At 35.6% G+C, this 12,551-nt stretch overlaps 1 protein-coding gene and 1 pseudogene across 2 annotated transcripts; one reads left to right on the forward strand and one right to left on the reverse strand.

Annotated features, from left to right (window-relative positions):
- Window positions 1-8,655: 8,655 nt before the first annotated feature.
- Window positions 8,656-12,311, forward strand: LOC120069520 (pentatricopeptide repeat-containing protein CRR2, chloroplastic pseudogene; annotated as a pseudogene). The gene has a single exon (XR_016531020.1). The product of XR_016531020.1 is annotated as a pentatricopeptide repeat-containing protein CRR2, chloroplastic pseudogene (transcript).
- On the reverse strand, window positions 10,686-12,278 carry PDE247 (Tetratricopeptide repeat (TPR)-like superfamily protein). Its single transcript, XM_039021300.2, has one exon. The coding sequence runs from the start codon at window positions 12,276-12,278 to the stop codon at window positions 10,701-10,703; it is 1,578 nt and encodes a 525-aa protein (XP_038877228.1). The 3' UTR covers window positions 10,686-10,700.
- Window positions 12,312-12,551: the final 240 nt, after the last annotated feature.

Here is a 12,551-nt window from a genome sequence, read left to right on the forward strand (position 1 = left end):
CCTATCGACCACCCATGCACGATTATGTTATCAGGGGGTCTTTCTGTTCCCTTGTACCTTTTTATTTCATAGAGCTTATAATATAGACATTGAGGACAATGTATCATTTTAAGTTGGGGTGGGGTACCCGTTGGGTGGTATATTAGCTGGGGTACTTGAGCGTTGCGCTCAGACAATGTTGGGTGCTTAATCGTTTTATTTGCTCTGTTGCTTTGTTTATTACGATGATAGTTTATGATGCACTTTTGATGAAAATTGCATGAAATAATCTTGTCTCTCATGCATCTTTAAGTCATTTCTCTTACGAAATTAAAGTCTTGCGTGCTTAGAATTGTATTATATGGTCTGTACTTTTGTTGTCATCCCGAAAGGCCCACCTTTGACTTAGGAGTAATCCTACTAGTTTTAAAGCAAAACTATACAAAGTGGATAAAAAATTACCTATAGTATGTAATTAAAAAAAAATATAGCTATTATGAAAAAATAAATAAAATAATAATAAAACGAGGCAATTGCTAGCTTGCCTGCAAAAGTATATAGTGTGTGTGTGCGCGCGCATGGATATAGGTGAAAAGAGTTACACCTGCCCTGTCTAGTTAGGGCCCTGCAAGAAAAGAGTGGATAGGTTCTCAGGGGTTGAGTGTGAAAGCTAGTTCTCTATATAAAACAAATGCCTTCTATGTTTTGTGTGCATGAGTTTAGGCACCTTTTTCTTAGTTTTGCCTTTTTTTTTTTTTTTTTTTGCAAGTTTGGTATGTCCAAGGTCGATAACCATGTTAGAGTAAGTGAAAACAGATTGAGGACCCTATAAAACCTTTCCAGGTCCTTCAAGCTTAACTAACAAGGCTCTAGGCTCACTCATGCATGAATAGATTTATAATCATTCTTAGAAATGTGCTTCATTGATTGATTGTAATCGAATTTTATTGGTGATTACAAATTTCATCCAATTTGACTACTGAGACTAGAGTAACAATCTTAGCAATTTGAGCAAGCATGTTTTTGTAAGATTGAATGTATGGCTTGAATGTGTTTTTACCTTGCTAAGGACAAGTAAGAATTAAGTTGGAGGTGTTTGATAACTCTCAAAAAGAGTTATAATTCCTAGCTTAATTTAGGCTTATAAATAGATTTTTAATGATAATTATCCTATTTTGTTGGTGAATTCATCCCGAGAAGTAGCGAAACCAATTAGAAGAAAAGCAAGCCAAAATGAGCTAATTTTGAGGTTGGATGCACCAAATAGGAAAAAGGTTCAAAAATTACAAGTCAACAATAGATTGGAGCGTTGCAACCCTCATTCAACGTTCCCGTGCAATGCTGAAAGGTAGAATGTGTGGATGCAGGGTAGCGTTTCAACGCTACCCAAGAGCGCATGCAAGGCAGCATCGCACCAGAGCCTCAACCCTACTCCAACGCAAAGGGGTTGCAGTTAATAAGAGAGTTGCAATGCTCCCAAAAGCATTGCAACGCTACACCCAATTTCTATATATTCTTCTCTTTAATTTAGGTCAAAGGGGGATGCGGATTTTGATAAAGGCCTAGTTTTCTTCCTTTTCCTTTATCTTTTTTGCATCTTCAGGATGATTTTTATTTTTATTTGGGTTGTAAGTGATAGATTGAATTTTCTTCCTTAATTTGTCTATCAATTTAAGAGTTAATTCTATCTAATTTTTTGAGTAAGAGGTTTCTATATTTAATTTGTTGAGATTTCTTTAATTGGATTTAATGTTCTTCAATTGTATGATTTATCTGAATCTTTATCTAATTTAGATTTGCGTTTATGTGTTGGATTGATGACCCTATCATAATTGCATATCTTTGCAAGTTATTTCAAGCTCACGTGTTTTCTTTTGTTCGTTTATGCTTGAATTTACCCCGATAGCTTAGGATTGAATGCAAATGCTTTGATTTATATGCTGGACTAGAATCTTAGTAATGCATGTTCAACCTAGGTTCAAAGAACAATTTGATTAATTGAATAAGGTTGTTCAATCAATTAGTTAACACAATTGAATCCAAAATCTTCATGTATATGAACTTTATTTCTATATGGACGTTATCGAACCCAATAGAATTAAGAGCACATAGTTTAATTTAGGAATGGATTTTCAACCTTAATTAATGCATAGGACGCTTGAATGATTTGGTTTTAATTACACATTTGTAGAGACCAGTTAAATCAAATTGATTTAGTTTTTGTGCACGCATAGAATGGAATGTTTGTTTAATTAAAGAACTCCATGAGAGAAATTGCATAGAATTCTCCCTCTTACTCTTGAAATTAGATAGACCCCAATCCTAAATTACATTTCCCTTTTGCATTTTAATTTCTTGCATAATTTTCTTTTATCCAAAACTAAAACCATTTTTACTCGTTTCCACAGTCAAATTTAGCATAGGAGAGATTTAATCATTGGTCTCTCTGTGGTTCGATTCCGTGCTTGCCACTTGTGCTACCTAGTAGTATAAGTAGTAGTTCGATGATTTATAAACATTTTCTTTATTCGGTTTGAGGTCATGGGTGACGACGATTCTATAGCCCAGACACCGATTTTCAAAATTTATGGGCCCAACAAGAGCAGAAGGCCACACTGATGGATAAGAATAAAACCGTATTAATTATGGTACGTACTCAATTAAGGGACTTAATGGTGCCTAATTTCAAACCATCTTTCAAATTTGAATTTTTCACTGACTGAGTGTGTTAGTTGTCTTCTGAAAATCGTGGGAGGTTTTTCTCTTCAATTGTTCTGGTGTGGAAGCCTACTTGTGTTCAGAGTATTTCATTCCCTAATGGTGATTACAAGAACTGGTGCTCATATGTCGAGTAGCAAAATGGTGAGGTATAAGGAAAAAGGCAATCAGAACGAGTAGTTGAAGAGGATGTATCTCTGGATGCTACAAATAAGTACGGTGTCTGTGTACACGACATGTCTTCTACAAAGGAAGAAGTTGGTGTTCCTCCACCATCAACGAAACGGTGACGATTGATGCAAGTCAATCGATGGAAAGGAAAGAAAAAGAAAAGGTAAGTCCTTCATCTCTTACATTGACTGATTTAGTAGGAAAAGGTGTTGATATATACCCATGAAAGAATAAGTCATCTTCTAAAGGTTCACCTAGAAGCAAGCATGAGTTTTTTGTTTTACTAAAAACTCTAAGGTAGTTCCTAGTGAATCTGGTCAAGAACAAACTAATGGCGGAGTTTCAGAAGAACAGACTGTGAATGACATTAATCTTGACCCTGCTTTAGAGACTACTCTATTTGTTCCTGTTTTAACATTTGCTACTAATGTTGGTTCTACTTCAGTGGAGACGAAAAATGTTTTATTGTCAGACTCTAATGTTCATTCCTTGAATGGTTTTGTAAATAAAGTTATGTTTGAAACATTGGTTTCCACTGCTTCCTTGCCTGTTCATACTGATTTTGAAGTGTTCACTGATAATGTAGTTCAAGAAGTTGAAAACCCTAATGCTGTTGAAGAGGGTTTTAGTGTTTCTCCCTATGAAAGATGTTGTGAATGATTAAAGTGTTGAGGATGAAGGTCATCCTGTAGGTTCTCATGTTAGTAAGGATGTAGATGTTAATAAGGAGATTGACTCAAATGATCATGTACCTATGTCGGAAAATTATAGATGTCAAAAGTCTTAGTAGTGGGTCTTCACAGACATCTAATTCTATTTTTTGGCTAATTTTTAGAATGAAAAAAATAAAAAAAAATCTTATAACTAAATAATAAATTAATTATTAATAAAGAAGCTAAACTTTTTTCAATTAAGTAATAAATTAATTATTAATAGTTAATGTTAAAGGGCATTTTGTGAAGGTAAAAATTAAGCTGAAGAGTATAATGGTTTAAAAAGTCGTGGCTTTTTAATATAGTAGTGTTTTACCGCGTGTTTTAATTTTAAAAAATTAAAAATAGATATTTTTTAAATAAGTTAGATAAAATATTTTTAATAGACTTATTTTAAAAATGAGTTAGGATTCATTCTATATATTTTTATAATATATTACTATTTAATTGTTAATATATTATGACTTATGTGAATATAATCTTAATCTAACTAATTTATTACTAATTTTTTAATTAATTTAATAACTAAAATGGTAAGTTTTTTAGAATAAATATTAAATTCAGGTAAAAACTCTCATATTTTTAAATTACTAATTTTAGTTCATAAAAATATATTTATTATTTAAATTTCAAGTAGAACCTAAATGAATTTATTTATAACGATAGATACATCTAGGATATGTATTTTTTAAGTGGTCTTAAAAGAAAATACCCAATCATCAAAGTCATAGTTAGTTTATTAATTTTTCTATCACATGCTTTGATTTCATAATAACCTTAGAAAAAGTTTTCAACTTTTTGTAAAAATAAATGTTATAAAAAAAAAATAAAAACTTTTAACATACCAAAATTTTCCTGGGTTGAAATTAAATATAATTAGATTAAAAAAAATTAATTAATTATTAATTTATAATAACTTTTCACATTCTGTTCACTTAATCTTCTTTGGTTTATTAAAATCATATTAATTTATCTCATACTACATTCTTAATAAACTTTCAGTTACATTTTGTTGTTTCTAATGTAAATTAAAAAATATATATAGTTATCCTCATTTTTAAAAAAGAAAAAGAAAGAAAAAAAGAAAAAATCTTTGTAATGGTTTTTAAAGCTCACTTTTAAACATAAACTTTCTGATTACTTTGTTTGTCTATTAAAAATTCTATAGATTCTTGTGCTAATAATATAACTTTTCGAACTTAACAAAATTAATGTGATAGTTTCATTTCATATTATACTTAAAAGTTAATTCTTATAATTAAAAAAAATCTTTAAATTCTTTGTGAGTGAAGTAGTAAAATTTTGTGTGTTCCATAATTTTAATTCATAATTACAATCTTTTTTAGTTTTAATCTATTATTGATAATTAATTAATTTACTAATTATAATTTATTAAAATTTTCTTTGGACATAAAGGTTACATAATTTTTATTGAAAACAAAAGAAACAAAACATGTAAAAGACTGATCTATTGTTTTTTCAACCATCATTTTCAATAAAATAATAATATACTAGTGTCCCTAAAAAAAGTAACTAAGAAAATTCATACCCTAGCTATACACATTCCTCAAAATAGATAGACCATTAATTTTTTCACCAAATATTTTTCAAAAAATACTTTGAATATTAAAAACCCAAATAAAAAGCTAGGAACAAAAAAACCCTTAGTTATACCATTATTTCTTCATAACCATAGCTACCACTCTTATTTAAATCCATCAAAGTTGAGGTGTGCATCATTTGCAACTTGAATCTATCGACAGTTTTAGATATTTTGGAGATTGAAGAAATTTAGATAATAATGCATAGAGATAAGAAATAAGAAAGATTGAAACTTTAGGTGTTGATGGAAAATAATAATCAAGAAAACTTATTTTTATACTAGTAGAAGTTAAGAGTTATAAAACTTTTTAAATTCTAAAACTATTAAATTTTTATTTTTGAATTAAGTTAAAGAAAAAAAAATCAAGTGGGTAAAACTTCATATATTTCAACCTTTAAATTTCTCCTACACTTAATAATTAATAATTAATTGTGTACTATACTGATAATTAATAATTAATTATTTATAGTACTTATAATTATTCTTTAATTGCAACTTTTTGTAAATAAGTAAAATAAGGAAGGGACAAAAGTGTCCAAAAAAGTTTTTTCGAGTTCGACAGTAGTAATAGGGGCAAGTCCCCAAATGCCAAAGTGAATTAAATCAAAAGGTTGATCACATACAGAATTAAGTGAGAAAAGGATATGCAAATTGTTTTGTAAGTTTACAATTCAAACAATCAAATGGAACAACTTGTCAACACTATTTCTCTTACGAGTGATTTTTCGACTTTCAACCATAACCTACATAAATATAATAAAATGGTGAGCATGTCGAATAACAAATATGAGGAATGAGATTTTCCAATTACAGAAGGATCATACTAGTGGATCGAGATGTGTGGTGTCAGACTGTGCGATAGATGGACAACAGACATTGTTTCTCATGAAGTAGAGGTTCAATGTCCTCTCTACTCGTATCTAGAGGTGGAAGGATAGTGGGTAAGGCAACGGTAGAGGTATCGGGGTGAGAAATAGATGAGGATGTGATATCAGGCTATGTGGGTGAAAGAATGATAGGTAAGGTCGTGGTATCAAGCTTTGCGTGTGGAAGAGGAATGGTGAGGTGGATGTATTAGGCTCTACAGGTGAGGTAGGTGACCGAGGTAGAGTTGAGGTGGGTGATTTAGGTAGAAGCTAGATAGGTGAGATAGGTGATCTAGGTAGAGGCTATGTGGGTGACCTAGGTAGAAGGGGGGGTGGGTGACCGAGATAGAGAAGGGATGGGTGACCTAATGGCATTGTGGCTTGTCTATGAAGTGGGTAACCTCATCACTTCAAACACTGTGGAACCCTTCATATATTGTAGCAGAGACATAATGGTTGACGGTTGTGCTTTGATGTCTCTCGTGTCTCCCTCGAGGTTTGATACACGACCATCCAAACTTGATATTGAGCTATCAATACTCTGCAGATACGAATATACAAAAGGATCAACATTGGCTTCCTCCCTGTGGCCTGAAACCTCAGGCTCAGGATGCTCCCCACTAGGCTCAAGACGCTCCTCCTCAGACTCAGGACGTATGTGGCCCACCAACACATCATGAAACATATCTTCACTGGGGGTGTAAGTGGATTGGTGGATGTTTATGTCATTCTCATATTCGTCGTTCTTCACTCCACCTTCGGCATCTTCCTGCTCATCATCGTCCTCACCTTCTAAACTATCATCCCCATTCGAACTACCGCCACTTTCTAAACTACTAGAGCTTTCCAAACTCTCGGCGTTGGATCGTACTTTTCTTATGACCCATCTATCAACTGGGTGTCTCGAAACTCCTCAGCATTGACATGACAAGACCCTCTTTGACTTTTTTCTGTATTAATAGCCCAACTCACTAAGATGGCTAGTGTCAATTTAACAACCAAATAAACATATTGTGGCTAGATTATACTTACATTTTGAGACTAAAAAATGTCTCTCTTGAGTACTTTGAATGACATTGAATGGGAGCATGACCACCGTAATATACGAGGCACAACTATCTTGCTCTTTCGAGCAGCAACGTTCCCCGCTACTAATGATAGGATCTCTATGTCCATAATTAAATATGAAATAACACATATTTAACTATGTTAATGCTAAATCAAAGATAAACTTATGTTAAAGAACATCTACCTGGAATGTGTAGGAAAATCCACACAGCGAGTACTTCACAACATAATTTTTATTTTCTCTCACTTTCTCCTTGTATAGACCAACCTTATCATTTAATGCAGTCTTGAGGGTGTTGAGTATCCTCTCCCAAATAATTGTACCTCAATCTAGACTATTGTAATAATCTATGTCTTCAACATCTTTAAATAGTGCACGATCGGCTACACTCTTCTGCTTATTCTTTTACATCATTGCAACCTCCGTATAATACACTAAGGTGACCTTAATAGCATCGTCATCGTTTTCAAACTCCAACTTCTTGTATTCTTCTTCTATCAGGTGGAATGCGTCCGAAGTTGACTGATTACCAAAGTATTTCATTGCAAGTTCTTGTGAGGACTCCTCACCCCGAACAACTCGCATAGGGGACTGCCACAAACCAGTAATCAACAAAAAAAATATTCTTTTGAAAATGTGATGACCTTTTCTCTAACAAAGAAATTGATCAAGTCCGCTCTCTGCTTCTTCACTTCCCTCAACAACATATGGTGGATAAATGGGTTGTTGAATACGAGGTCAACGTCTAAAAAATTGCCCAAAAATTGTTCTCTTGAACATCTCTAACTACCCTCGGGTAAGTTTCTCCTTTAGAATCTTGTTGGTATTCACAATGTGGGTCAGACTCGTTACTTGCCCAAGAAATCGATCAACTTCACGTATTTTCAAAGTTTTTGGCATCTTAAATTACTCCTGCATGAAATGAACATTCAATCTATCAGTTAACGTGTTCTTAAAAAAAAAAAAAAAAGAAAGTCAGTAACAATACATACTATTAAAGTCTCTCTATACTCGCTCTCGCTTGTCTTGTTCTTGGGTGTCTCACTCTCGCCTATTATTCTCTCGTCGATCTCGCTCTCGCTTGTCTCGCTATCACTCTTGCCAGTCTCAATCTTGCTGATCTTGCTCTTGCCTATATTGTTCTCCCAAATCTCGCTCTCACTTTATCTAGCTCTAACTATATCGTCTTCATCCTTAACCCATGCAGAACACATCAAAACCCAAAATAAAAACAGGCGTAACCGATTACTAAACCTCGAAACCCACAGAACATGCCGACCGATTCTAACCCAACGAAACCTAAACAGACACAACATGCACGACAAAGATTAAATTCACTTACCCAAGAGCTACGAATGCGACAACAGATGGATAATGATTTTGCAAAGCGAGATTGAGCAACACTTGTGAAGAATATCAAGCGACACCTTCTAAAAGACCGTTACGTTTGGAGAGAGATATTTCATTTCGTATTGAGACAAAAGGAGGACAATTTTACGTCAGTGGAGGATGATTTGACTTGGGGGGGGGGGGGGGGGGGGGGGGGGGGGTCGTGGTGTTCATTTGGCGGGCCCAACTTTTCCTGCCAAAACCGATACTACTAAAAAAGAATCTCAAGTTCAGAGATTGAACCCTTCATCTTCTTTGATGTGGTAAATGCCCAAACCACAAGAAATCATCCCCTTCTACGCCGCTCTTCTTGAAGCTTGCTCCGCCACCAAGAACCTCCACACCCTCAAGCAAATCCACGCTCTAACTATAAGACACCGAATCTCTCACCATGATTTCATTCGAACCAAGCTCGCCTCCACCTACGCCGCCTGCGCCCAACTCCGACAAGCCACCACCATTTTCTCCTTCGCCACTCGCCGCCCCACCTTCCTCTTCAATGCACTCATCAGAGCCCACTCTTCTCTCCGTCTCTTCTCCCAGTCCCTCTCCATTTTCCGTCACATGCTTCTTTCTAGAAAATCCTTCGATCAGCATACTTTCCCGCCGGTGCTCAAGTCATGTACGGGCCTCTCGTCCTTACGACTCGGCCGCCAGGTTCATGGGGCTCTTCTGATTAATGGGTTCTCTGCAGATTTACCTAGTTTGAATGCTTTGATTACAATGTATTGCAAGTGTGGAGACTTGGGTGTTGCACGGAAGGTGTTCGATGAAATGCCTGAGAGGAATACGGTGTCGTGGTCGGCGTTGATGGCAGGTTATGGCGTTCATGGGATGTTTGGGGATGTGTTTGGGTTGTTTGAGAGGTTGGTGGAAGAAGGGCAAAAGCCGGATGAGCTCACTTTCACTGCTCTTCTCACGGCGTGTAGCCATGGAGGATTGATTGAGAGAGCGAAAGAGTATTTTGGTATGATGAGGATGAGATTTGATTTGAGGCCTGGGTTGGAACATTATACTTGTATGGTGGATTTGCTTGGTAGGGTGGGCCAAGTGGAAGAAGCAGAGAAGTTGATAATGGAGATGGAGATTGAGCCTGATGAGGCATTGTGGGGAGCTCTGTTGAGTGCTTGTAGGATTCATAGGAAGACTGAGGTGGCTCATAGGGTGCAAAAACGGTTTATCAACCAACAATGAGTGTATAAACTATGGTGTAATATATGTTTGGTGGTTGGTTTCACAAGTTTCCATTGATTCCATTTATAAAAAATGGTTTCAACATCAATTTGGCCAAAGAAATTACGCGAACTTGACTTGCGTACATTCTAGTACTGACGTTGTGGATTGCTGACGTAGTGTTGGTAATGTCTTTTCATGAATCAAGAATAAAAAATCGCCAATAGATCTTTTGTTGAAAGAAGAAAACATGATGTAACCTTCTAGTTGTACCTTGAACAAGATTTTTTTTTTTTTTTTTTTTTTTAAGGAAATAAGTGACAATGACAAGAGCTGAAGCGTTGAATGTTTACATCCATGCGAAGTTTTCAAGTCATGGTGAAAAAGTTGTAACCTTTTATGTTTCGAGGTCACATAAAAGACACAATGAATTTGAAAATACAAATTCATTCACATTTATTTTGAACTATGTACTAATTTATTTTTATGTATTTACATCTATGAAAGTTTGTGTACTGAGATAAAGAGTTTTAGCTGAACCTCCACAACATAGATGTAAGATTATGACCTTTCTTAATGCCTTGCATTTAGTATAAATAGTGTTGTAGTTTGATTCATTGAAATTTTGAATGAATTTATCCTAGAGTTTAAATCTCTCAAACTTTTATCAATAAATTCTTTCTTCTTGATATTTAATCATCAATTTTTCCAACCCAAAGCTATTTAAATTTTTTTTTCCTGGTTGTTCATCAATTCGTTATTGGGGACTATGCTTTATTATTGTTGTGGTGGTTGAACTTGAATAAGGAGAGTTCTCAAACGTAATTGAGGTAATTTCCATTATCGATTGTGCTTCCGTTTTCAAATGTGATGACAAATACGAATCAAGTAATATACCTTGTAGCCTGCAGAACCTAAGCATCCATTTACCTTTGTCTATTTCATAATTTCTCAGATTGCTATTGATCAAAGCTTTAGATGGATACATAATATAAGAGAATTACTAGATCGAATAAGCTTCAATGGTCTTTACTAAATTCTTTGGTATTCAGAATGATATTCGTATCAGGAACATAACCATATATCTTCAGTTCATGAAACAACAACTCTAACATTGAGTAAATATTGTCTGCATCAGCATGGTATTTATCACCAGCAACAAACTCATGAACCTTACCATCAATCTCAACAGAACTACAACCTGGTTTTTTCTGCACACCTCGGGCTTTCATTGTACGCCTGACCTTGTTAGCACCTTCCCACCTCCCAATTGCTGCATATATGTTTGAAAGGAGCACATAATTCGAATCGCCCCGTGGATCTAACTTAGAGAGATGTTTCATTAACTTTTCAGCCAGACTCACATCACCATAAGTCCTGCAAGCCGCTAGCAACGATCCCAGCACGACTTCATTCGGTTTCATGGGCATTTCCTCGATCACATTCAATGCATCCTCTAGCCTCCCTGCACGACCATAGAGGTCGACAATACATCCATAATGCTCAATCCTGGGAGTAATTTTGTGTATCCTCTTCATGTTATCGAATAATTCTAGACCTTTGTTCACTAAACCAGCATGACTACACGCAGTAAGAGCTCCCGTGTAGCTAACTCCATCTGGTTTGAATCCTTCGTTTTGCATTGCATCAAAAAACTCCAGAGATTCATCTGCAAATCCATTAACTGCAAACCCCACAATGATAGAGTTCCAAGATACCAAAGTTCGCTTGGGCATTTTCTCAAACACTTGGCGGGCAAACTCAATACATCCACATCGAGAATACATATCTACCAAAGAATTACTTATCCTAATATTATCCTTAAACTCCTGCTGCATAACAAACCGATTAACCCACAACCCCAAAGTAAGTGCGCCTAAATCAGCACACGCAGCAAGAACAGCAATTATAGACACATAATCAGGCTCGATACCTGAACATTGCATCTGATGGAAGCACTCCAATGCTTGTTCAGAGAACCCCTGTTTCAAAAGACCGTTAATCAAAGCCGTCCAAGAAATCGCATCTCTTGTAGGCATTTCATCAAACAGGTCAATGGCCAACTCAATTTCTCCATTCCTCGTGTAACCATCGAGCATCGTGTTCCAAGTGACAGAATTTTTCATACCCAGGTAATCAAAAACCTTCCTAGCAAGACGCGATTGAGCACATTTGGCATACATATCAACAAGAGCAGTCCCCACCATTACATGCCCTGTATCCAAACCAAGTTTACGGGCGTAGCCATGAAGAGAAGAGCCGAAGAAGAGGCTTTCTGAAGGAAAATCAGTACACCCGGAGAGAAGGGTAATGAATGTGACGTGATTCGGCTCAACTCCGGCGAGTCTCATGCGTGTAAACTCTGTGGCGGCTTCGGATAATTGGCCGTTTCGGCAGTAGCGAGCAAGAGAAGAGGTCCATAGAACAATGGGGTCAATAGAATTGGCGGGGAATTTGGAGGAGATATTGCGATGTGAGGAATTGGGAGATCGGGGGAAGTTGAGTTTTGTTGGGTTTGAAAGTGGGATTGAAGATGGCGGATTAGGATATTGTTGGAGTTGGGATGGAATGGCGGTGTACGAAGGACTGCTGCTCATCGTTCCAAGAACCGTTCGGGATAGAGCGGGAACAGATTTTTATGATCAATGACTCATTTAATATAAAAAATTGATGAGGAAGACATTTAATTAGGATACTTTTCAATTTAAAGAGTGATACTATTTTGAAAAAAAAAATCATTTAGATCTTCGATTGGACATGTTAATCAAATTGATAATTTTATCCTTTTGTATCAAGCTTTAATCTTTATGAGTAACATATTCGATTAAATTTTTGTTACAATCACTATTAGGAAGGATTTTGAGATATGT

The sequence above is a fragment of the Benincasa hispida genome, chromosome 8 (assembly GCF_027475165.1).
Source record: "Benincasa hispida cultivar pf3 chromosome 8, pf3_genome.v1.1, whole genome shotgun sequence".
NCBI classification, from domain to species: domain Eukaryota; kingdom Viridiplantae; phylum Streptophyta; class Magnoliopsida; order Cucurbitales; family Cucurbitaceae; genus Benincasa; species Benincasa hispida.

What these genes read in the sequence shown, in the direction of transcription:
- PDE247 (XM_039021300.2), bottom strand. Translation starts at nt 12,278, where the DNA reads ATGAGCAGCAGTCCTTCGTACACCGCCATTCCATCCCAACTCCAACAA.